This window comes from Scyliorhinus torazame, chromosome 27, assembly GCF_047496885.1.
Source record: "Scyliorhinus torazame isolate Kashiwa2021f chromosome 27, sScyTor2.1, whole genome shotgun sequence".
NCBI classification, from domain to species: domain Eukaryota; kingdom Metazoa; phylum Chordata; class Chondrichthyes; order Carcharhiniformes; family Scyliorhinidae; genus Scyliorhinus; species Scyliorhinus torazame.
This window is the reverse complement of record NC_092733.1, coordinates 6232721-6259578: the sequence shown is the minus strand read 5'-3', so window position 1 is coordinate 6259578 and position 26858 is coordinate 6232721. Positions and strand designations below refer to the sequence as shown.

The following is a 26858-nucleotide window of genomic DNA, read 5'->3' as shown; positions in this document are numbered from 1 at the left end:
ACAGAGTGACTCAAAAGTAACACATTTAAAGACAGCCCAGCAGAGAGTAAAAGCCAGGGCAGATAGCAAGGCCCAGACACGGAGTTCTTTAATCGGAGAGAGAATGCTTGGGTTATTAACTGCGTCAGAATGGCATATTGAAAGGAAAATGAGAGAGGAAATCTATCTGGTACGTGGCCCAGACAAACGCAAATCACAGAGTTTGTCAAGTGAACGTGTTAAAAAGGTCTTGGGTTAGAGGAGATGGGAAGAAGCAGAATAGCTTGTTAGTAATGAAGCAACGGGAAGGCGAGGGGTCACAATCTGACAGTGACTTCCCTATAATTCAGTTGGACAATTAAAAAGCATTGGAACATTGTTTTTGATAATGATCTTTATTAGTATCACAAGTAGGCTTACATTAACACTGCAATGAAGTTACTGTGAAAAGCCCCTAGTCGCCACACTCCGGCGCCTGTTCGGGTAGATGGAGAGAGAATTCAGAATGTCCAATTCACCTAACAAGCACATCTTTCAGGACTTGTGGGAGGAAACCGGAGCACCCAGAGGAAACCCACGCAGACAGGGGGAGAACGTGCAGACTCCGCACAGTGACCCAAGCCGGGAATCGAACCCGGGTCCCTGGAGCTGTGAAGCAACAGTGTTAACCACTGTGCTACTATGCCGCCTAAAACACTGGAATGTTCCAGATAAGAGCCAGGGCAAACTGACAAGAGTTACTGAAGTTCTATAAATGAATTGGTGGGAATAACCTCCGTATAACAGGTTTAACAATTCATGCTGTAGATGTAAGGGACGTGGTTTCAATCAAACATCTGTGTAGGTTAAATCCAACTATAGTTACCGCACAATATATGGTTGATACGCAAATCTGGGAACCGTCTTTTTGTGGTCCAGCAAAGATATTTTAAAACTTAGGTCATGAAGGTTTTCTGCACTGCCTTGACTTTGAGGCTAGAAGCTTGTTTGCTGTAAACTTGGCCTTCAGGCCTGGTGGCTGGAATCTGGCCTGTCTGCTTCCTGAGACTGTTAGATGGGAATTGCCTCTCCTGGCTTCTCAGGATCTGGGAAATTATACCTTTGTGGTTCTTTTATTATGCCTTCTGTGTATTTGCCTGTTTGCCCCATCATGGAATCCCTACAATGCAGGAGGCCATTCAGCCCATCGAGTCTGCACCAACCCTCTAATCGAATACCTTACCGATGTCCACTCCGCTCTCCACCCTGCCCTATCCCGTAAGCTAACCTGGACACTTCGTGGCAATTTAACGTGTCCAATCCAGCTAACCTGCATATATTTGGACTGTGGGAGGAAACCAGAGCACCCGGAGGAAATCTACGCTGACAGTGGGATAATGTGCAGACTCCAGTCACCCAAGCTGGGCATTGAACACAGGTCCCTGGCATTGTGTGGCAGAAATGCTGGCAACTGTGCCTCCAAGCTCCTTGACTATCCATTAACATATGTATATCTCAGGGGCCTTCCTCATCGTCCAGAAGCTGTTTCTCCTGCATAAGCTATTCACACTTGATTATTATCTAAACTGCTGTTCTAAACTTGTTACCAGGACAGATGCACACCAATTGAGGCCCTTTGAATACTTACTAACGCTGTCTCCAGGCAGATTCATTTTTTAAAAATATATATTTATTAAAGTTTTTTAACACAATTTTTCTCCCTTACAAACAATAACCCGCTACCCCCCCCCCCCCCCCCCCCCTCCGCAACAAAAAAAACGAGAAATTGCGCAGAGCAAGATATATACATGGCAAAATGATATATTTACACAGCTGTGGACTGGCCCTCACCCGTACGTGCCAGTTTCCCCAACCCTTCATGTTATCTCTTGCTCATCCACCCTCCCAGGCAGTCCCCCCTTTCCCCCCCCCCCTCCCAGGACGTCCCCTCCCCCCCCCCCCCCAAGGTTGCTGCTGCTGCTGACCGACCTTCCTCTAACGCTCCGCGAGATAGTCGAGGAACGGTTGCCACGGCCTGTAGAACCCCTGCGCAGACCCTCTCAAGGCGAACTTAATCCTCTCCAACTTTATGAACCCAGCCATATCATTTATCCAGGCCTCCAGGCTGGGGGGCTTCGCCTCCTTCCACATTAGCAAGATCCTTCGCCGGGCTACTAGGGACGCAAAGGCCAGAATGCCGGCCTCTTTCGCCTCCTGCACCCCCGGTTCGTCCACTACTCCAAATATTGCTAGCCCCCAGCTTGGCTTGACCCGGACTTTCACCACCTGAGATATTGCTCCCGCCACTCCTCTCCAGAACCCCTCCAGTGCCGGGCATGACCAAAACATGTGGACATGGTTCACCGGGATCCCTGAGCACCTTCCACATCTGTCCTCTACCCCAAAGAACCTGCTCAACCTCGCCCCTGTCACGTGCGCTCTGTGGACCACCTTAAATTGTATCAGGCTGAGCCTGGCACACGAGGAGGAGGAATTAACCCTACCTAGGGCATCAGCCCACAGACCTTCCTCGATCTCCACCCGCAGCTCCTCCTCCCATTTACCCTTCAACTCTTCTACCAGCGCTTCCCCCTCTTTCAACTCCTGGTGTATTTCCAACACCTTGCCCTCCCCGACCCATACACCCGAGATCACCCTATCTTGAACTTCTTGTGCCGGGAGCAACGGGAATTCCCTCACCTGTCGCCTGACAAAAGCCCTCACCTGCATATATCTAAAGGCATTTCCCAGGGGTAACTCGAACTTCTCCTCCAGTGCCCCTAGGCTCGCAAACGTCCCGTCGATGAACAGGTCCCCCATTCTTCCAATCCCCGCCTGATGCCAGCTCTGGAACCCCCTGTCCATCTTCCCCGGGACAAACTGGTGGTTACCCCTGATCGGGGACCACACCGATGCTCCCATTGCACCCCGGTGCCGTCTCCACTGGCCCAGATCCTTAGCGTTGCCGTCACCACCGGGCTCGTGGTATACTTTGTCGGCGAGAGCGGCAGCGGTGCTGTCACCAACGCCCCCAGGCTCGTTCCTTTACAGGACGCCATCTCCATCCTCTTCCATGCCGCCCCCTCTCCCTCCATAACCCACTTGCGGATCATCGCCACATTTGCTGCCCAGTAGTAGTTCCCCAGGTTTGGCAGCGCCAACCCTCCTCAGTCCCTACTGCGTTCCAGGAACCCTCTCCTTACTCTCGGGGTCTTATTCGCCCACACAAACCCCATAATACTCCTGCCTACTCTCTTAAAAAAGGCCTTAGTGATCACGATGGGAAGGCACTGAAACACAAACAGAAACCTCGGAAGGACCACCATTTTGACCGACTGCACTCTACCCACCAGCGAGAGCGGTAACATGTCCCATCTTTTGAAATCCTCCTCCATTTGCTCCACCAACCTCGTCAAATTCAGTTTATGTAGGGTCCCCCAACTCCTGGCTATCTGAATCCCCAGATACCGAAAGCTCCCCTCCGCCCTCCTCAGCGGTAGGTCCCCTATCCCTCTTTCTTGGTCCCCCGCCTGTAATACAAAGAGCTCACTCTTCCCTACATTGAGCTTATAGTCGAAAACTCCCCAAACTCCCTTAGCGTCTGCATGACCTCCACCATCCCCTCCATTGGATCCGCCACATACAGCAACAGGTCATCCGCATATAGCGACACCCGATGCTCTTCTCCCCCTCGGACCACCCCCCTCCATTTATTAGACTCCCTCAATGACATGGCCAATGGTTCGATCGCCAATGCAAACAACAGGGGGCACCCCTGCCTCGTCCCTCGGTACAGTCAAAAGTACTCCGACCTCCGCTGGTTCGTCACTACATTCGCCATCGGGGCTCTGTAAAGGAGCTTAACCCAATTGATAAACCCTACCCCGAACCCAAACCTACGCAGCACCTCCCAGAGGTACTCCCACTCTACTCGGTCAAAGGCCTTCTCCGCGTACATAGCTGCCACTATCTCCGCCTCTCCCTCCTCCGATGGCATCATTATCACGTTTAAGAGCCGCCGCACATTGGTGTTTAGTTGCCTGCCCTTTACAAATCCCATCTGGTCCTCGTGGATTACCCCCGGGACACAGTCCTCGATCCTCGTGGCCAGCACTTTTGCCAGCAACTTTGCATCCACATTGAGGAGCGAGATCGGCCTGTATGATCCACATTGCAGTGGGTCCTTGTCCCGCTTTAGGATCAAAGAAATTGTCGCTTCCGACATTGTCGGGGTCAGGGTCCCCTCCTCTCTTACCTCATTAAAGGTCCTCACCAGTAGCAGGGCCAACAGGTCTGCGTATTTCCTGTAGAACTCCACCGGGAATCCGTCCAGTCCCAGGGCCTTCCCCGCCTGCATGCTCCCCAAACCCTTGCTCAGCTCCTCCAACCCAATTGGTGCCCCCAAACCAGCCACCTCTTGCTCCTCCACCCTCGGGAATCTCAGCTGATCTAGGAATCGTCTCATCCCCTCTTCCCCCGCTGGGGGCTGGGATCTGTACAGCTCTTCATAAAAGGCCTTGAATACCTCGTTTATTTTCGTCGCACTCCGAACCGTGGCTCCCCTTCCATCTTTGACTCCCCCTATTTCCCTCTCTGCCATCCTCTTACGGAGCTGGTGTGCCAGCATCCGACTAGCCTTTTCCCCATACTCGTAGGCCGCCCCCTGCGCCTTCCTCCACTGTGCCTCCGCCTTCCCTGTGGTCAACAGGTCAAACTCCGTCTGGAGCCGTCGTCTTTCCCCAAGTAATCCCTCCTCAGGGGCCTCTGCGTATCTCCTGTCCACTCTCAAAATCTCCCCCACTAACCTCTCCCTTTCCATACCCTCTGTCTTCACCCTATGAGCCTGATCACCGCCTTCAACGCCCTCCAGGCAGATTCATGACAACATTGGGTGTACTCTGGGATTCTCCCTGGGTGAACAGTAAGAAGTCTTACAACACCAGGTTAAAGTCCAACAGGTTTGTTTCAAACGCTGGTGTTGTAAGACTTCTTACTGTGCTCACCCCAGTCCAACGCCGGCATCTCCACATCATAGGTGAAAGGAACCATGCTGGGACTCTCAGAGTGTACAGTGTCCATTGGGTGTACTCTGGGACTCTCGGCCTCTGCGTGAAACGCAACATCCGGTATCAAGCGGAAATGACGTTTCACAATGTAAGGCAGTGCCTCGGCCAGGGAGAGTTCCGGCGGAAGTGAGGCGGTGCACGGGGAGTTCCGGCGGAAGTGAGGCGGTGCTGGGTGCAGGGAGAGTTCTGGAAGGTCCGCCGGGAAGATGGTGGATTACAGCGTGTGGGACCACATCGAGGTGTCGGATGATGAGGACGATACTCACCCGAACATCGACACGGCCAGCCTGTTCCGCTGGAGGCATCAGGTACAGAGCCCGGTCCCGACACCCCCCTCCCTCCACTCATTTCCCCCCCCCATCTCCCTCTCTTTCCCCCCCCCCTCCTCTCCCCACCCCCCCTCTCCTCTCCCCACCCCCCCTCTCCTCTCCCCACCCCCCCCTCTCCTCTCCCCACCCCCCCTCCTCTCCCCACCCACCCCCCCTCCTCTCCCCACCCACCCCCCCTCCTCTCCCCACCCCCCCCCTCCTCTCCCCACCCACCCCCCCTCCTCTCCCCACCCACCCCCCTCCTCTCCCCACCCACCCCCCTCCTTTCTCCCCCCACCCCCCTCCTTTCTCCCCCCACCCCCCTCCTTTCTCCCCCCACCCCCCTCCTTTCTCCCCCCACCCCCCTCCTTTCTCCCCCCACCCCCCTCCTTTCTCCCCCCACCCCCCTCCTTTCTCCCCCCCTCCTCCCCCCCTCCTTTCTCCCCCCCCTCCTTTCTCCCCCCCTCCTCTCCCCCTCCTTTCTCCCCCCCTCCTCTCCCCACCCCCCTCCTCTCCCCACCCACCCCCCTCCTCTCCCCACCCACCCCCCTCCTCTCCCCACCCACCCCCCCTCCTCTCCCCACCCACCCCCCCTCCTCTCCCCACCCACCCCCCCTCCTCTCCCCACCCACCCCCCCTCCTCTCCCCACCCACCCCCCTTCCTCTCCCCACCCACCCCCCTTCCTCTCCCCACCCACCCCCCCTCCTCTCCCCACCCACCCCCCCTCCTCTCCCCACCCACCCCCCCTCCTCTCCCCACCCACCCCCCCTCCTCTCCCCACCCACCCCCCTTCCTCTCCCCACCCACCCCCCTTCCTCTCCCCACCCACCCCCCTTCCTCTCCCCACCCACCCCCCTTCCTCTCCCCACCCACCCCCCTTCCTCTCCCCACCCACCCCCCTTCCTCTCCCCACCCACCCCCCTTCCTCTCCCCACCCACCCCCCTTCCTCTCCCCACCCACCCCCCTTCCTCTCCCCACCCACCCCCCTTCCTCTCCCCACCCACCCCCCTTCCTCTCCCCACCCACCCCCCTTCCTCTCCCCACCCACCCCCCTTCCTCTCCCCACCCACCCCCCCCCCCCTCTCCCCACCCCCCCCCCTCCTCTCCTCTCCCCTGTGGTACTGTAATCCCTTGAAAGCTCAATATCCTTTCCACGTTATTGTGACAGAATTACAGAATATCCTTTGCACATCAAATGCTGTTGATTTCTAAAAGCACCACTTGTTATCTGTTGCAGGCCCGTGTTGAGCGGATGGAGGAAGCGCAGAAAGAACGAGAGGAATACGAGAAAGCATGTGGGGATTGTCAGCGTAAACTGGGTGAGTGCCAAAAGAAGTTGAAGGATTTGATGCTGCTGGGAACGGACGATGCAAAGAAAGATATTGAAAAGTTACAAGCTGAAGTCAAGCAACTGAAAAAGGAGGAGAAGGACTGGGATAAGAAAGGAACATCGCTGAAGAAGAAGGAAAAGTCAATGCCTTGGAATGTCGATACACTGAGCAAAGAAGGATTCAGTAAGGTTAGTCGTGTATTGAACTATGTTAGCTCATAGATCAAGTGCAAACTCCCCGAGATGTCTGCTAATCCTAAATCGGTTACTGGAGGAAAATACTCCCATTTATTTCTCTGTCTGCTCCTGTTCACTGACCAGGCTACTGTTGCTGACCAATATTGTCACCCAGAAATGACTGCATTTTGCAATTCTCATCCTTGCTTTATTCATCCAGATTCACCATGTTGAAGAGTCCTAATCCATTCTGGCCTTTTTATTCTTTACACCGTATATTCTGGAGCCACGTGCATTTTGCAGGTTAGTTTAGTGAGTCAGATAACAAGAGCATCAAGTCTCGACGGTTTGAATCACCGTTTTGTATTGGGTCTTCTCCTCTGCATGTTTGTGGGTGTTTAGATTAAGACAGGGTCAGGCTTGACAGCGATCCTTTCACAGCAGACTTGTGTACACATCTCTCTGCAGGTTTCTTGTGTGAATCGTGACAAACTGATTCTGATATTGCAGGGCCCTGTGGAACTCAAGGTTGGCTCTGGTCAAAGGAGGGGTGAAAGAAAATGGACTGGGTACGTCTGTTGATGAATATATTAAGACGTTGGGAAGAGAGTCCGAAAGCTGCCTGATAATGCTGACTGAATCTGGAATGTTCTCCAGCCCGACATCCCCTGTGTTTCACAGACTCGGCCCATTTGAGTATTCTGTCATGAGAATGTCGCTTTAAGAAATGTTTGGCTGCTCATATACTGCAGTGATGTCAGAGTGTGGGTGGAGCTGGGCTGTCGGTCAGCTTTTTACTTTTGTTTTAGGCTGTTTGCTGCAGGGTGTGTTTTAGTTTCGTTTTCAGAGCTGGATAGCTGCAGTCACAGCCAGAAGGTGTATTAGAGTCTCTCTGTAATCTAAAGACTGTAAATCGATCCTGGTGACTTAAAACTAATAACAGTAATGACTTTAACCTGATGTGCTTCTGGTAAAAGGTGTTTTAAGTCTTAAGGATGTTAAAAGGAAAGCTTACGGATTACTTAGTGTTGTATTCTTTGGGGGTTATATTTGAATTGATGGTTGCTGAGATGTTCCCTGTATGTTTTAAAAAGGTTAACTTGAGTTCATAGAATAAACATTGTTTTGCTTAAAAATAATACTTTTCATTTCTGCTGTACCACACCTGTAGAGTGGGCCGTGTGCTCCTCATACCACAATCTATTAAAAGTTGTGGGTCAGGTGAACTCCATGATACACTTGCGGTTCTCTAAACTCTGGCCCATAACAATTCCCCGCTTCCTTCCCCCGAGCATTAGCAGTTGAATCTTCAGCCACTGGGCTGCAGGCTCTGGAGTTTCTTCCTCAAACCTTTCCACTTTATCACTCTTCCTGCTTTTTAAGATGTTCCTTCAAACCGATTTCTTTGACAAAAGTGTTCAATCGTCTGCCCGAGCATCATCATCTTTGACCTAAGTGTGGATTTTGTCTGATTCCACTCTTGTGAAGTACTGTTGAAAATGAAATGTAAATCGCTTATTGTCACAAGTAGGCTTCAATGAAGTTACTGTGAAAAGCCCCTAGTCGCCACATTCCGGCGCCTGTTCGGGGAGGCTGTTACGGGAATTGAACCGTGCTGCTGGCCTGCCTTGGTCTGCTTTCCAAGCCAGCGATTTAGCACGGTGCTAGCCCTGTTGAGCGGCTTACTCCTTTAAAGGCACTATGTAAATGCAAATTGTGTATTTACACCCCAGAAAGCGACTGATGATTATCCATCTGTCAGGATCCACTTTATCATTTGTACACTTATTACATGTTGTAATCTGGAAGCCTAGGGGCAGCACGGTGGGGCAGTGGTTAGCACTGCTGCCTCAAAGCGCTGAGGTCCCAGGTTCATTCCCGGCTCTGGGTTGCATGTGGAGTTTGCACATTCTCCCCGTGTTTGCGTGGGTTTCACCCCCACAACCCAAAGATGTGCAGGGTAGGTGGATTGGCCACGCTAAATTGCCCCTTAATTGGAAAAAATGAGTTGGGCACGAATATGGAAGCCTGTCTATTGTTGCTCATTTATTTATTTTCAGATTGAAATTCGAGGTAAGCTCTGACTGTATCTCGACACGAACGGGCTGTTGGTGAGAAAAAACAAGCTGGAGTTCTACCAAATCAGGAATAGATTTTTTTTAAAAGTCTGTATTTAGTATAACAATTGAAATATCATACGGAATCTTCGAATGTTGATTTATTAATTGAGATCCTCAGGCAAGTTGCGAGTTGGTGGCATAGTGGTATTGTGACTGGACCAGTATTCCAGAGCGCCCGGGTAAAGCTCCGGGTTCCAATCCTGCTCTGGCAGAGTCTGCAGTTTTAATTAGTTTTGATGAAGCCAATGTTAATTGTTGGGGAAATCCATCTGGTTCACTAATGTCCTTCAGTGTCCATCACCAAGACTGGCTCGGGAGCAGCACGACCGACTGAGCTGGCTGAATCTTAAAGTACTGAATTGTGAGACTGGGTCTGTGTCAGGTGGTGAGGGAACCTCATTCTCACCAACCTACCTGCCGCAGGTGCATTTGTCCATGACAACATCGTTGGGATTGTCCACTGCACAGTCCTTGTGGCGATAGTCCCATCTTCACGTTGAGGATACCATCCATCATTTAAAAAAAAAAAAAAAAAAATTTTGAGTACCCAATTCATTCCCGTAACAGCCTCCCCGAACAGGCGCCGGAATGTGGTGACTAGGGGCTTTTCACAGTAACTTCATTTGAAGCCTACTTGTGACAATAAGCGATTTTCATTTTCATTTCATTTCATTTTTTCCAATTAAGGGGCAATTTAGCATGGCCAATCCACCTGCCCTGCACATCTTTGGGTTGTGGGGGTGAAACCCGCACAGACACGGAGAGAATGTGCAAACTCCACACCGACAGTGACCCAGAGCCGGGATCGAACCTGGGACCTCGGCGCCGTGAGGCTGCAGGGCTAACCCACTGCACCACCGTGCTGCCCAGATACCCTCCATCATGTTGTGCGGCACTACCACGTGCTAAATGGGTAGATTCAGAACACCTAGCAACTCCAGACTGGGCATCCATGAGGTGCTGTGGTCCATCAGCAGCAGCAGAATTGTTCTTGACCACATCTGTAACTTCATGACCCGGCATATCCCCACTCTACCATTACCACCAAGCGAGGGGACCAACCTGCTTCAATGCAGGAGAGCATGCCAGGCGCAACATCAGGCATACCACAAAATGAGCTGTCATTTGAGGGGTGTAGCTACAAAACAGGTGAGGGGTGTAGCTACAAAACAGGACTATTCGCCAAACCGCATAAGAAGCAAGTAATAGAACTAAGTGATCAGACTGCCAATGCAGTCACATCCAGTTGTGAATGATGGTGGACAATCAAACAACTCGCTGGAGGAGGAGGCTCCACAATGAAGCCCAGCACATAGCACAGAAGTGCTGAGTAGCTGATCAATTACCGCCCCATCTGTCTATTCTCGACCATCAGTAAAGTGATGGAAGGGGGCATCAACAGTGGCACTTATCAAGCGGCACTTACTCAGCAATAACCTGCTCACGGACGCTCAGTTTGGGTTCGCCAGGGTCACTCAGCTACTGACTTCTTTACAACCTTGGTTCAAACATGGACAAAAGAGCTGAACTCCAAAGTTGAGAGTTACTGCCATTGTCTTCAAGGCAGCATTGGACCGAGTATGACATCAAGGAGCCCTAACAATGGCAGCACAGCGCCAAGGTCCCAGGTTTCATCCCGGCTCTGGGTCACTGTCCGTGTGGGGTTTGCACATTCTCCCTGTGTCTGCGTGGGTTTCGCCCCCACAACTGAAAATATGTGCAAGGTTAGGTGGATTAGCCGTGTTAAATGACCCCTTAATGGGAAAAAATGAATTGGGTACTCTAAATGTAAACAAAAAGGAGCCCTAACAAAACTGGAGTCAATGGGAATTAGGGGGAAACTCTCCACTGGTTGGAGTCATACCCGGCACAAAGGAAGATGGTTGTGGTGGTTGGAGGTCAGTCATCTCAGTCCCAGGATTTCACTGCAGGAGTTCCTCAGGGTAGTGTCCGAGGCCCAACCATCTTCAGCTGCTTCATCAATGACCTGCCTTCCATCGTAAGGTCAGAAGTGGGGATGTTCACTGATGTTCAACATCATTCGCTCAGATGATGAAGCTGTGCATGTCCAAATGCAGCAAGACCTGGACAATATCCAGGCTTGGGCTGACAAGTGGCAAGTTACATTCGGGCCACACAAGTGCCAGGAAATTACCATCTCCTACAAGAGAGGATCTAACCATCGCCCCATGATATTTAATGGCATTACCATCGCTGAATCCCAAACGTATCAACATTCTGGGGGCCACCATTGACCAGAAACTGAACTGGACTGGTCATATAAATGCTGTGGCAACATGAGCAAGTCAAAGACTAGGAATCCTCCCCTCCTGACCTGCCCAAAGCCTGTCAACCATTTCCAAGGCACAAGTCAGGAGTGTGATGGAATACTCTCCATTTACCTGGATAAATGCAGCTCTGGCAACACTCAACATCTGGGACAAAACAGCCCCACTTTATTGGCACCCCATCCACAAACATTTACTCCCTCCATCACTAACTAAGTGACAGCCGTGCGTACTATCTACAAGATGCACTGCAGTAAACTCACCAAGGCTTCTTACACAGAACTTTCTTAACCCACAACCTCTGCCATCTAGAAGGACAAGAGCAGCAGATACCTGGGATCCCCACCACCTGGAGGTTCCCCTCCAACTCACTCACCAACCTGACTGGGAAATATATCGTCGTTCCTTCACTGTCCTTGGGTCAAAATCTTGGAACTCCCTCCCTAACAGCACAGTGGGTGTACCTGCACCAAATGGACTGCAGCGGTTCAACGAGGCAGCTCACCACCACTTTGAGGCCAATAAGGTTTGGGCAATAAATGCTGGTCCAGCAACACCCACATTCCGTAAATGATTTGAAGACAATAAATGGGTATTGTTTAAACACTGATTTTTTTTGTTTTGTGTTGTCCCTCAGAGTGTCATTAATGCAGCACCAGAATCAAGCAAGGCTGAAACTGAAGAAGACAAAGAAAAGAAACACAGGACCTTTGTAGAAAAATACGAGAAACAGATCAAGCACTTTGGTAAATTGAATTTCTCTCTCAGCAGGGCTTTCTGGAATTGGCCTGTCGGCGCTCGCCGCACTCGGCCTGTCGGCGCTCGCCGCACTCGGCCTGTCGGCGCTCGCCGCACTCGGCCTGTCGGCGCTCGCCGCACTCGGCCTGTCGGCGCTCGCCGCACTCGGCCTGTCGGCGCTCGCCGCACTCGGCCTGTCGGCGCTCGCCACGCTCGCCGCACTCGGCCTGTCGGCGCTCGCCACGCTCGCCGCACTCGGCCTGTCGGCGCTCGCCGCACTCGGCCTGTCGGCGCTCGCCGCACTCGGCCTGTCGGCGCTCGCCGCACTCGGCCTGTCGGCGCTCGCCGCACTCGGCCTGTCGGCGCTCGCCGCACTCGGCCTGTCGGCGCTCGCCGCACTCGGCCTGTCGGCGCTCGCCGCACTCGGCCTGTCGGCGCTCGCCGCACTCGGCCTGTCGGCGCTCGCCGCACTCGGCCTGTCGGCGCTCGCCGCACTCGGCCTGTCGGCGCTCGCCGCACTCGGCCTGTCGGCGCTCGCCGCACTCGGCCTGTCGGCGCTCGCCGCACTCGGCCTGTCGGCGCTCGCCGCACTCGGCCTGTCGGCGCTCGCCGCACTCGGCCTGTCGGCGCTCGCCGCACTCGGCCTGTCGGCGCTCGCCGCACTCGGCCTGTCGGCGCTCGCCGCACTCGGCCTGTCGGCGCTCGCCGCACTCGGCCTGTCGGCGCTCGCCGCACTCGGCCTGTCGGCGCTCGCCGCACTCGGCCTGTCGGCGCTCGCCGCACTCGGCCTGTCGGCGCTCGCCGCACTCGGCCTGTCGGCGCTCGCCGCACTCGGCCTGTCGGCGCTCGCCGCACTCGGCCTGTCGGCGCTCGCCGCACTCGGCCTGTCGGCGCTCGCCGCACTCGGCCTGTCGGCGCTCGCCGCACTCGGCCTGTCGGCGCTCGCCGCACTCGGCCTGTCGGCGCTCGCCGCACTCGGCCTGTCGGCGCTCGCCGCACTCGGCCTGTCGGCGCTCGCCGCACTCGGCCTGTCGGCGCTCGCCGCACTCGGCCTGTCGGCGCTCGCCGCACTCGGCCTGTCGGCGCTCGCCGCACTCGGCCTGTCGGCGCTCGCCGCACTCGGCCTGTCGGCGCTCGCCGCACTCGGCCTGTCGGCGCTCGCCGCACTCGGCCTGTCGGCGCTCGCCGCACTCGGCCTGTCGGCGCTCGCCGCACTCGGCCTGTCGGCGCTCGCCGCACTCGGCCTGTCGGCGCTCGCCGCACTCGGCCTGTCGGCGCTCGCCGCACTCGGCCTGTCGGCGCTCGCCGCACTCGGCCTGTCGGCGCTCGCCGCACTCGGCCTGTCGGCGCTCGCCGCACTCGGCCTGTCGGCGCTCGCCGCACTCGGCCTGTCGGCGCTCGCCGCACTCGGCCTGTCGGCGCTCGCCGCACTCGGCCTGTCGGCGCTCGCCGCACTCGGCCTGTCGGCGCTCGCCGCACTCGGCCTGTCGGCGCTCGCCGCACTCGGCCTGTCGGCGCTCGCCGCACTCGGCCTGTCGGCGCTCGCCGCACTCGGCCTGTCGGCGCTCGCCGCACTCGGCCTGTCGGCGCTCGCCGCACTCGGCCTGTCGGCGCTCGCCGCACTCGGCCTGTCGGCGCTCGCCGCACTCGGCCTGTCGGCGCTCGCCGCACTCGGCCTGTCGGCGCTCGCCGCACTCGGCCTGTCGGCGCTCGCCGCACTCGGCCTGTCGGCGCTCGCCGCACTCGGCCTGTCGGCGCTCGCCGCACTCGGCCTGTCGGCGCTCGCCGCACTCGGCCTGTCGGCGCTCGCCGCACTCGGCCTGTCGGCGCTCGCCGCACTCGGCCTGTCGGCGCTCGCCGCACTCGGCTGCTGCATCTCAGTGGGCTTGAAATCGGGCTTGTTCGCCAACCGTGAACCCATTAATAATAGAGAGGTAGTTCGTACAGCACAAAGAGGCTATTCGGCCCATGTCTGCACCGGCCGTTAAGCACTTTTCTACTCTAATCCCATTTCCCAGCACTTGGTCCGTAGCCTTGTATGCTCGGGCATTTCAATCGCTCATCTAAATACTTCTTAAATGTTGTGAGGATTCCCTTCTCTACCATCCTTTCAGGCAGTGAGTTCCACATCCCCACCACCCTATTGGTGAAAAGATTTTTCCTCACATCCCCTGTATTTATGCCCCTCATCATTTTATACATCACAAATCAGGTCCCTCCTCCGCCTTCCCTGCTCCAAGGAAAACAACCCAGCCTATCCAGTCTCTTGATAGCCAAAACGCTCCAGCCCAGGCAACATCCTGGTAAATCTTTACTGCACCCTCTCTGGGGCAATCACATCCTTCCTATAGTGTGGCGACCAGAATGGCGCACAGTTCCTTACCTGTGTCCTAGCCAGCGTTACGTACATCTCCCATCATAACCCCCCTGCTCTTATATTCTACGCCTTGGTTAATAAAGACATGTATCTCATATGCCTTTACCAACTTGTCTACCTGTCCTGCTGTCTTCAAGGAACTATGGACATGCACAACATGGCCACTCTGATCCTCTGTATTTCTTAGCGACCGACCATTCATTGTATTACCCCTTGCCCTGATAGTCCTCCTAAAATGCATCACCTCACACTTCAGAGTGAAATTCAAGATTAAAAGCATTTAATTATAGGTCAAATATTTCATAACCATTTCAGAAAATGCTCAAACATTTGTATATTAACAGAACTATTATCTACTTCAAATGGTAAAAACAAAAGAAATGTTTGAGCTTTGGGTGCAGAGGGAGCGCACAGGTCTCACAGTGAATGTTGTTTTCAATCAGCACGCACCTCTCTTCACGTGCCCTGGCTTTACATGGGTATCACTTCCGTCGTACTGGCAGGAAAAAGACCACGTGGTCGGAAATCGGTGGAATGTGGCAGCCCTACACGTGGTCACCAAAATGCCTTGTGGACTGCACTCGGAACCCTGATGGGTTGCATGTGGCCCCCGGGCCGCGTTTCCCACCACTGTTTTAGCGATTAGTTCAGTGCGTGTGCTGAGTCAGGTAGCCAACAAGCGCAATCAGGTCTTGATGGTGATACTGAATCATGATTCCGTATTGCATCAGCTCCTCTGCTTGTTTGCGGATGTTTAAATGAAGACCGGATCAGGTTTTGACAGCGATGCCTTTCACGGCCGACTTGCTGCATCTTGTGTGCAGAGTGAGAAACTGGCTACGGTTTTGCAGGGCGCTGGATGTTGGCCAGGGGCAGAGGATGGGGAAAGAAAATGAACTTGTTGCATGTCTATTCACAGGCATGCTCAGCCACTGGGATGACAGCCAGAAGCACCTGTCTGATAATCCTCACCTTGTTTCCGAGGAGACGGCGAATTACCTGGTCATCTGGTGCATCGACCTGGAGGTTGAAGAGGTACACGTTCATACTGTTCTTTATGCACTTGTGAAACATTGAGAATGCAAGTCTCAACTGTCCAGCGGGTGAGACGGTCAAGTGGTTAGGTTCCTGGACGAGTAATCCAGAGACACAAGTTCAAATCACACCACGATCGCACCTGGGAATTTAAATTCAATTTGTAAGTAACCCAGATTTCAGATCAGTCAACCTCCCTCCTATTGAATTTCAAAATGTAGCATCAGAGAATCATAGACTGGTTACAGCACAGAGGAAGCTATTCAGCCTGTCTGCGTCGGGGATGACTCTCTGTAAAAGTTACTCAGCTAGTCTCACTCCTCTACCTTTTTCCTGTAGTGGTTTTCCTTTTTCGGACAGCATGGTAGCACAGTGGTTAGCACTATTGCTTCACAACGCCAGGGTCCCCGCTGGGTCACTGTCTGTGCACAATATGCACGTTCTCCCCGTGTCTGCGGGTGCTCTGGTTTCCTCCCACAAGTCCTGAAAGACGTGTTTGTTAGGTGAATTTGACATTCTGAATTCTCCCTCTGTGTACCCGAACAGGCGCCGGAGTGTGGCGACTGGGGGATTTTCACAGTAACTTCATTGCAGCGTTAATGTAAGCCTACTTGTGACACTAATAAAGGTTATTATTATTAATTCTGCAAACTTACTTTCCCTTAATCAAGTCCCTTTGGAAAACCAGGATTGAATATGCCTTGACACATAGACTGATGATTCCAGATTCTAATACATTAAAAAGCCACTGCGTCTTTTGCCAAATCAACTTAAATCAGTATCTGTGGTTCTCCATCCTTTAGCACAGGGCTAAATCGCTGGCTTTGAAAGCAGACCAAGGCAGGCCAGCAGCACGGTTCAATTCCTCAGTAACTTCATTTGAGGCCTACTTGTGACAAGCGATTTTCATTTCATTTCATTTGGAGGAAAATGTAACTGGTCTGATTAGTAAGTTTGCAGACGACACAAAGGTTGGTGGAATTGCGGATAGCGATGAGGACTGTCTGAGGATACAGCAGGATTTAGATTGTCTGGAGACTTGGGCGGAGAGATGGCAGATGGAGTTTAACCTGGACAAATGTGAGGTAATGCATTTTGGAAGGGCTAATGCAGGTAGGGAATATACAGTGAATGGTAGAACCCTCAAGAGTATTGAAAGTCAAAGAGATCTAGGAGTACAGGTCCACAGATCACTGAAAGGGGCTACACAGGCGGAGAAGGTAGTCAAGAAGGCATACGGCATGCTTGCCTTCATTGGCCGGGGCATTGAGTATAAGAATTGGCAAGTCATGTTGCAGCTGTATAGAACCTTAGTTAGGCCACACTTGGAGTATAGTGTTCAATTCTGGTCGCCACACTACCAGAAGGATGTGGAGGCTTTCGAGAGGGTGCAGAAGAGATTTACCAGAATGTTGCCTGGTATGGAGGGCATAAGCTATGAGGAGCGATTGAATAAACTCGGTTTGTTCTCACTGGAACGAAGGAGGTTGAGGGGCGACCTGATAGAGGTATACAAAATTATGAGGGGCATAGACAGAGTGGATAGTCAGAGGCTTTTCCCCAGGGTAGAGGGGTCAATTACTAGGGGGCATAGGTTTAAGGTGAGAGGGGCAAAGTTTAGAGTAGATGTACGAGGCAAGTTTTTTACGCAGAGGGTAGTGGGTGCCTGGAACTCACTACCGGAGGAGGTAGTGGAGGCAGGGACGATAGGGACATTTAAGGGGCATCTTGACAAATATATGAATAGGATGGGAATAGAAGGATACGGACCCAGGAAGTGTAGAAGATTGTAGTTTAGTCGGGCAGTATGGTCGGCACGGGCTTGGAGGGCCGAAGGGCCTGTTCCTGTGCTGTACATTTCTTTGTTCTTTGTTCTTTGTTGTTCAATGTGGACAGTTTCTCCCTCTACTGTCATAATTTTGAAGACCCCTATCAAATATCTCCTCCACCTTCTCTGAAGAGAACTCCAGCTTTTGTTAATCTATTCACTTAGCTGAAGTTTCTTGTCCCAAAACCATTTTTGTAAATCTTTTCTGTGTCCCCTGTAAGGTGTTGACACCCTTGCCTCCAGAGTTGTGCCCAGAGTTGGACACACTTCTCTCGTTGAGGTTGAATCCGTGTTTTACAAAGCTTCTGAATAAGCTTTGTTTTTAAACTCTCTGTCTCCATTTGTGAAGCTCAAGGATCCAGTAAACCATTTAATTGCTTTGTCAGCTTGACCTGCCATCTTGTTTTAAGACAATTATTCTTCCAAGGGATGTGGGCCTCGCTGATAAGCCAGCATTTATTGTAAATGCTCATCCCGATCTGCCCTTTAACTGAGTGGCTGGCTCGGCCATTTCAAAGCCAAACACACTGCTGTGGGTCTGGAGTAGGCCACACCAGGTCAGGACACCAGATTTCTTTCCCTGATGGACATTATTGAACCAGATGGATTTTTACAATTGATAGTTTCATAGTCACCAGTACTGAGGCGAGTTTGTATATTCCCGAATTAATCATTCAGATTTCACCAGCTGCCATGGTGGGATTCAAGCCTAGGCCTCTGGATTACTGGTCCAATGAGATGACCACTATGCCACCATTTCCACCCATCTAATGATTTGCGCAGATATACCCCGGGGTCTTCTGCTTCTGAACATCTCAACATTAAATTTGTTTGCCAATTGTTCGCCCATTCCATTAACCTGCGTTATCCTGACGTCCGTCACCATCCTTCTCACAGTTCACAATGCTTTCAATCTGTAGATGTTGAAATTGTGTCCTGACCGTACATGCCATTGGCATGGGTTTACCAAGTAGGTGACCTAAAACAGACCCCGGGGAGCCCCATTTTATACCACCTTCCAATCTCATGAACAACTGTTCACCATTGCTCCTGTCACTATGCTAACATTGTACCCATGCTGTCTCTGTCCCTTTTATCCTGTGGTGTTTAATTTTGATGACAAGCCTGTTAGGCGGCACTCTCCACTTGCTTGGATCAGTGTAGCTGCATCAACACTCAAGAAGCTCGGCACCATCCAGGACAATGCAGCCCGTTTGACTGGCTCCCCATCCACCACCTTCAGCATCCACTCCTCCACTGGCGCACAGCAGCAGCCGTGTGCACCATATGCAAGATGCACTGCAGCAACTCTGTAAGTCTCCTTCAACAACCCCTTCCATACCCATGGCCAGTACCATGTAGAAGGGTTCCACCCTTCCTCAGTATCCTTGGATGCATCCCGTTTAGTCCTGGTTATAGACGGCCATTCTGATATCTCCTCATCCATTTTTAATTCATCCAGTGTTTCAACTGCTGCCTCTTTCAAGGTGCAAAATCCCCATTTAACTAACCTACCTGCCTTTGTACATCTCATTTTCTGTCCCTAATCGGTCCCAATTCTACATGTGGAATTAGCTGGATGTATTACCCAGGAAGGTGAATCACTTTTAACATATTATCAGATGTAATTTTGTGTAATAAGATGGTGTTGTGCTGCTGTTAATGTGGGCTACAGGTGCATACTCTGTTTTACTGGTGATGCTTATCCCTTGATGCTCCTGGTTTGCAGGTGTATCATTGTGAATTAGCCCTTTAGGATGGATTGTCTACTGTGTAATTCCATGGAATGTGACTTTTTTTTAATAACCAGTGTCTATGTGAAGTTCATTAATTTCAGCTTCTGGCAGTGTTCCACTCTGCACGTGGAGGTACATCTTGTATTGTGGGTAGTCTGTAACCTGCCGAGTATTCAGTCATTGCAGACAATTGATGGAGTCCGAAAAAGAAGGTTAGGGTGATAGTCCAGGCATGGTTTCTCATTTAGACTGTGTCTCAAATGAAATGAGATTTCAACACCGGTAGAAAGACACCTGGACTGGGGATTTGCTGCGTCACAATCAACAGGAATAAATTGAATGTCAGGGTTGTTTCTGATTGCTTTTGGCTTGCATTATGTTAAACTTGTATTCATGGATTCCATTTGCAGAAACACGCACTGATGGAGCAGGTAGCTCACCAGACAATAGTGATGCAATTTATTCTGGAACTTGCCAAGAGCCTGAAGGTGGATCCCAGAGCTTGTTTCCGACAGTTCTTCACCAAAATCAAGGTCTGGAAATGGCTGACAGTCTTTCTAATTTCAAGCAGCTGGGCGTTTACTTCACCTGTTTCATTCCAAGTTGGCCTCTATGAAATATTGATTCATATTTGACCTTGTGCTCCAGCTATTATTAACTTGGAATGATTATCATCACCGGTGATAAATTTTAACCCTGCACTTCAACCAAGTGCCTAATACGTGTCAGAGTGAGGGGTGAATAATTGACTTTCTTTTTTTCTTCTCCTTTATTGCTTATAAATTCATTTATTTTGGATTGGCAATGAATTTAAATAAGTGAGATTCTTGTGGTTTAATTTCCTCCTTGCACATTCATGAATTTGCATTAGATTTCTGCCTGCGCTGTTCTGACAAGTAGCCGCTGTTCGAATGCAGTTCCCGGTTGTGAAGTAAAAACCGAGTGTTGGGCAGTGGAGGAATGGGACTTAATGATTGTTCCACAGGAAGCCAAATGGCATTCTCTTGTGCTACAAGGACTGAGAAAGTTAAACGTAACAGTATTAGCCAAATAAATTATTGCTCCCAAGGTGACTCAGATCGGCAGGTCTCTCTGCAGAACAGTAAGCACTGCTGCATGACAGGGACCCGGGTTAATTTCTCACCTTGGGTGACTCTGTGTGAAGTTTGCACGTTCTTCCCGTGTCTGCGTCGGTTTGCTCCGGTTTCCTTCAACAGTCCAATAATGCGCAGGTTAGGGAGATTGGACATGCTAAATTGCCCCTTAAGGTGAGGTTACTTAGCGGGGGATTGGGCCCAGGTAGGATGGTCTTTGAAAGGGTAGGTGCAGTCTCCAATGGTCACATGGCCTCTTTCTATACTGTAGGGGTTATATGATTCTATAAAAACATGCTGGATTTCACTGGGGGCAGCAATAGGGTCTAACATTGACTATTAATGAGGGGGAAAGTCAAGTCAGTAACCTTGCTAATTAGGATTGGAACAGGAGGAAGCCATTCAGCCCCTTGTCCCTGTTCTGCCGATTAAATCAGATCATGGTTGATCAATGTTAACTGCTTTCAACTGTTATTCCATATCCCATAATCTTTTTTATAAATTTAGAGTACCTAATTTTTTTTCCAATTAAGGGGCAATTTAGTGCGGCCAATCCACCTACCCTGCACATCTTTGTGTTGTGGGGGTGAAACCCACGCAAACATGGGGAGAATGTGCAAACTGCACATGGACAGTGACCCAGAGCCGGGATGGAACCCGGGTCCTCAATATTCCAAATAATCTTACCAGAAATCCATTGATCCGAGTCTTGAACATGTCAACTGATCCAACATCAACAGCCTTTGAGATAACTGAACTTCCATTAGCTCGGATGTGAGATTCACTGAATGGCCTGCCTGTAATTTAATCGAAAGAGTGTACCCAATTATTCTGCTTTCCCTCACGAGAGGAAATGTTTCTTCTGCATCAACTTGATTGAATACTTTGGTCATTTTCTTTTATAAATTTAGAGTACCCAATTATTTTTGTACCCAATGACGGGGCAGTTTTTAAAAAAAATATTTTATTGAAAATTTTTGGCCAACCATCACAGTACATTGTGTATCCTTTACACAGTAATATAACAATATAAATAACAATGGCCAGTTTTATAAACAAGAAATAAATAATATATAAACAAAAACAAAACTAAATGGCAACTGCCTTGTCCCAGATAAATATTCTCCAAAAATGTTTTTTTTTAAATTAAATATTTTATTGAAAATGTTTGGTCAACCAACACAGTACATTGTGCATCCTTTACACAATATTATAACAACACAAATAACAATGACCTATTTTATAAACAAAAAATGAATAAATAATAAATAACAAAAATGAAAACTAGCCCTAATTGGCAACTGCCTTGTCACAAGTAACACTCTCCAAAAATATAATTTAACAGTCCAATATATAATTATCTGTAGCAACGACCTATACATACTATACAGTATATATTAACAACCCTGAGAGTCCTTCTGGTTCCCCCCCGATCCTGGGCTGCTGCTGCTGCCTTCTTTTTTCCATTCCGTCTATCTTTCTGCGAGGTATTCGACGAACGGTTGCCACCGCCTGGTGAACCCTTGAGCCGACCCCCTTAGGACGAACTTAATCCGCTCTAGCTTTATAAACCCCGCCATGTCATTTATCCAGGTCTCCACCCCCGGGGGCTTGGCTTCTTTCCACATTAGCAATATCCTGCGCCGGGCTACTAGGGACGCAAAGGCCAAAACATCGGCCTCTCTCGCCTCCTGCACTCCCGGCTCTTGTGCAACCCCAAATATAGCCAACCCCCAGCTTGGTTCGACCCGGACTCCTACTACTTTTGAAAGCACCTTTGTCACCCCCATCCAAAACCCCTGTAGTGCCGGGCATGACCAAAACATATGGGTATGATTCGCTGGGCTTCTCGAGCACCTCGCACACCTATCCTCCACCCCAAAAAATTTACTGAGCCGTGCTCCAGTCATATGTGCCCTGTGTAATACCTTAAACTGAATCAGGCTTAGCCTGGCACACGAGGACGACGAGTTTACCCTGCTTAGGGCATCTGCCCACAGCCCCTCCTCGATCTCCTTCCCCAGCTCTTCTTCCCATTTCCCTTTTAGTTCATCTACCATAGTCTCCCCTTCGTCCCTCATTTCCCTATATATATCTGACACCTTACCATCCCCCACCCATGTCTTTGAGATCACTCTGTCCTGCACCTCTTGTGTCGGGAGCTGCGGGAATTCCCTCACCTGTTGCCTCGCAAAAGCCCTCAGTTGCATATACCTGAATGCATTCCCTTGGGGCAACCCATATTTCTCGGTCAGCGCTCCCAGACTCGCGAACTTCCCATCCACAAACAGATCTTTCAGTTGCGTTATTCCTGCTCTTTGCCACATTCCATATCCCCCATCCATTCCCCCCGGGGCAAACCTATGGTTGTTTCTTATCAGGGACCCCCCCAAGGCTCCAGTCTTTCCCCTATGCCGTCTCCACTGTCCCCAAATCTTCAGTGTAGCCACCACCACCGGGCTTGTGGTGTAGTTCCTCGGTGAGAACGGCAATGGGGCTGTCACCATAGCCTGTAGGCTAGTCCCCCTACAGGACGCCCTCTCTAATCTCTTCCACGCCGCTCCCTCCTCCTCTCCCATCCACTTACTCACCATTGAAATATTAGCGGCCCAATAATACTCACTTAGGCTCGGTAGTGCCAGCCCCCCCCTATCCCTGCTACGCTGTAAGAATCCCTTCCTCACTCTCGGGGTCTTCCCTGCCCACACAAAACCCATGATGCTCTTTTCAATCCTTTTAAAAAAAAGCCTTCGTAATCACCACCGGGAGGCACTGAAACACAAATAGGAATCTCGGGAGGACCACCATCTTAACCGCCTGCACCCTCCCTGCCATTGACAGGGATACCATATCCCATCTCTTGAAATCCTCCTCCATCTGTTCCACCAACCGCGTTAAATTTAACCTATGCAATGTGCCCCAATTCTTAGCTATCTGGATCCCCAGGTAACGAAAGTCCCTTGTTACCTTCCTCAACGGTAGGTCCTCTATTTCTCTACTCTGCTCCCCTGGATGCACTACAAACAACTCACTTTTCCCCATGTTCAATTTATACCCTGAAAAATCCCCAAACTCCCCAAGTATCCGCATTATTTCTGGCATCCCCTCCGCCGGGTCCGCCACGTATAGTAGCAAATCGTCCGCATACAAAGATACCCGGTGCTCTTCTCCTCCCCTAAGTACTCCCCTCCACTTCTTGGAACCCCTCAACGCTATCGCCAGGGGCTCAATCGCCAGTGCAAACAATAATGGGGACAGAGGGCATCCCTGCCTTGTCCCTCTATGGAGCCGAAAATATGCAGATCCCCGTCCATTCGTGACCACGCTCGCCACTGGGGCCCTATACAACAGCTGCACCCATCTAACATACCCCTCTCCAAAACCAAATCTCCTCAACACCTCCCACAAATAATCCCACTCCACTCTATCAAATGCTTTCTCGGCATCCATCGCCACTACTATCTCCGTTTCTCCCTCTGGTGGGGCCATCATCATTACCCCTAACAACCTCCGTATATTCGTGTTCAGCTGTCTCCCCTTCACAAACCCAGTTTGGTCCTCGTGGACCACCCCCGGGACACATTCCTCTATTCTCATTGCCATTACCTTGGCCAGGCCCTTGGCATCTACATTTAGGAGGGAAATAGGTCTATAGGACCCGCATTGTAGCGGGTCCTTTTCCTTCTTTAAGAGAAGCGATATCGTTGCTTCAGACATAGTCGGGGGCAGTTGTCCCCTTTCCTTTGCCTCATTAAAGGTCCTCGTCAGTACCGGGGCGAGCAAGTCCACATATTTTCTATAGAATTCGACTGGGAATCCATCCGGTCCCGGGGCCTTTCCCGCCTGCATGCTCCTAATTCCTTTCACCACTTCTTCTACCTCGATCTGTGCTCCCAGTCCCACCCTTTCCTGCTCTTCCACCTTGGGAAATTCCAGCCGATCCAAGAAGCCCATCATTCTCTCCCTCCCATCCGGGGGTTGAGCTTCATATAATTTTTTATAAAATGTCTTGAACACTCCATTCACTCTCTCCGCTCCCCGCTCCATCTCTCCTTCCTCATCCCTCACTCCCCCTATTTCCCTCGCTGCTCCCCTTTTCCTCAATTGGTGTGCCAGCAACCTGCTCGCCTTCTCCCCATATTCGTACTGTACACCCTGTGCCTTCCTCCATTGTGCCTCTGCAGTGCCTGTAGTCAGCAAGTCAAATTCTACATGTAGCCTTTGCCTTTCCCTGTACAGTCCCTCCTCCGGTGCTTCCGCATATTGTCTGTCCACTCTCAAAAGTTCTTGCAGCAACCGCTCCCGTTCCTTACTCTCCTGCTTCCCTTTATGTGCCCTTATTGATATCAGCTCCCCTCTAACCACCGCCTTCAACGCCTCCCAGACCACTCCCACCTGGACCTCCCCATTATCATTGAGTTCCAAGTACTTTTCAATGCACCCCCTCACCCTTAGACACACCCCCTCATCTGCCATTAGTCCCATGTCCATTCTCCAGGGTGGGCGCCCTCCTGTTTCCTCCCCTATCTCCAAGTCCACCCAGTGTGGAGCGTGATCCGAAATGGCTATAGCCGTATACTCCGTTCCCCTCACCTTCGGGATCAATGCCCTACCCAGCACAAAAAAGTCTATTCGCGAGTAGACTTTATGGACATAGGAGAAAAACGAGAACTCCTTACTCCTAGGTCTGCTAAATCTCCACGGGTCTACACCTCCCATCTGCCCCATAAAATCTTTAAGTACCTTGGCTGCTGCCGGCCTCCTTCCAGTCCTGGACTTCGACCTATCCAGCCCTGGTTCCAACACCGTATTAAAATCTCCCCCCATTATCAGCTTTCCCATCTCTCGGTCCGGAATGCGTCCTAGCATCCGCCTCATAAAATTGGCATCATCCCAGTTCGGGGCATATACGTTTACCAAAACCACCGTCTCCCCCTGTAGTTTGCCACTCACCATCACGTATCTGCCCCTGTTATCCGCCACTATAGTCTTTGCCTCGAACATTGCCCGCTTCCCCACTAATATAGCCACCCCCCTGTTTTTCGCATCTAGCCCCGAATGGAACACCTGCCCCACCCATCCTTTGCGTAGCCTAACCTGGTCTATCAGTTTCAGGTGCGTTTCCTGTAACATAACCACATCTGCCTTAAGTTTCTTAAGGTGTGCGAGTACCCGTGCCCTCTTTATCGGCCTGTTCAGCCCTCTCACGTTCCACGTGATCAGCCGAGTTGGGGCGCTTCCTACCCCCCCCCCCCCCCCTTGTCGATTAGCCATCACCTTTTTCCAGCTCCTCACCCGGTTCCCACGCAGCTGTATCTCCCCCAGGCGGTGCCCCCCCCGCCCATCCTCTCCCATACCAGCTCCCCCCTCTCCCCAGCAGCCCCCCCCTCCACCAGCTCCCCCCCTCTCCCCCAGCAGCAGCAACCCAGTAATTCCCCCCTCCCACCCCCCCCCCCCCCCCCGCTAGATCCCCCGCTAGCGTAATTACTCCCCCCATGTTGCTCCCAGAAGTCAGCAAACTCTGGCTGACCTCGGCTTCCCCCCGTGACCTCGGCTCGCACCGTGCGACGCCCCCTCCTTCCTGCTTCTCTATTCCCGCCATGATTATCATAGCGCGGGAACCAAGCCCGCGCTTCTCCCTTGGCCCCGCCCCCAATGGCCAACGCCCCATCTCCTCCACCTCCCCTCCTCCCCCCATCACCACCTGTGGGAGAGAGAAAAGTTACCGCATCGCAGGATCAGTACATAAAACCCCTCTTTGCCCCCCACATTCGCCCCACCACTTTGTTCGAACGTTCTTTTTAATAACCCGCTCATTCCAGTTTTTCTTCCACAATAAAAGTCCACGCTTCATCCGCCGTCTCAAAGTAGTGGTGCCTCTCTCGATATGTGACCCACAGTCTTGCCGGTTGCAGCATTCCAAATTTTATCTTCTTTTTATGAAGCACCGCCTTGGCCCGATTAAAGCTCCGCCTCCTTCTCGCCACCTCCGCACTCCAGTCTTGATAAACGCGGATCACCGCGTTCTCCCATTTACTACTCCGAGTTTTCTTCGCCCATCTAAGGACCATTTCTCTATCCTTAAAACGGAGGAATCTCACCACTATGGCTCTGGGAATTTCTCCTGCTCTCGGTCCTCGCGCCATCACTCGGTATGCTCCCTCCACCTCCAACGGACCTGCCGGGGCCTCCGCTCCCATTAACGAGTGCAGCATCGTGCTCACATATGCCCCGACGTCCGCTCCCTCCACACCTTCAGGAAGACCAAGAATCCTCAGGTTGTTCCTCCTTGCGTTGTTTTCCAGTGCCTCCAACCTTTCCACACATCGTTTCTGATGTGCCTCCTGCGTCTCCATCTTCACCACCAGGCCCTGTATATCGTCCTCATTCTCGGCTGCCTTTGCCTTCACGACCCGAAGCTCCCGCTCCTGGGTCTTTTGTTCCTCCTTTAGCCCTTCGATCGCCTGTAGTATCGGGGCCAACAGCTCTTTCTTCATTTCCTTTTTTATCTCCTCCACGCAGCATTTCAAGAACTCTCGTTGTTCAGGGCCCCATGTTAAACTGCCACCTTCCGACGCCATCTTGGTTTTTGCTTGCCTTCCTTGCCGCTGTTCTAAAGGATCCACTGCAATCTGGCCACTTCCCTCTCCTTTTTCCATCCGTATCCAGGGGGGATTCCCTTCTGGTTTACCGCACAGTGTTTTTAGCCGTCAAAATTGCCGTTGGGGCTCCTATCAAGAGCCCAAAAGTCCGTTTCACAGGGAGCTGCCGAAATGTGCGACTCAGCTGGTCATCGCCGCA

General features: G+C 51.7%; 1 protein-coding gene across 1 annotated transcript in view; it reads left to right on the top strand.

Annotated features, from left to right (window-relative positions):
• Positions 1 to 5154: 5154 nt before the first annotated feature.
• cdc37 (cell division cycle 37 homolog (S. cerevisiae)) overlaps positions 5155 to 26858 on the top strand; it is a 36447-nt gene continuing 14743 nt past the window's right edge. The window contains exons 1-5 of the mRNA XM_072490852.1: positions 5155 to 5332; positions 6572 to 6853; positions 11887 to 11995; positions 15284 to 15399; positions 19374 to 19496. Coding sequence (XP_072346953.1) covers positions 5231 to 5332; positions 6572 to 6853; positions 11887 to 11995; positions 15284 to 15399; positions 19374 to 19496 — 732 coding nt within the window. The 5' untranslated portion in view covers positions 5155 to 5230. The remainder of the gene's footprint in view (positions 5333 to 6571; positions 6854 to 11886; positions 11996 to 15283; positions 15400 to 19373; positions 19497 to 26858) is intronic.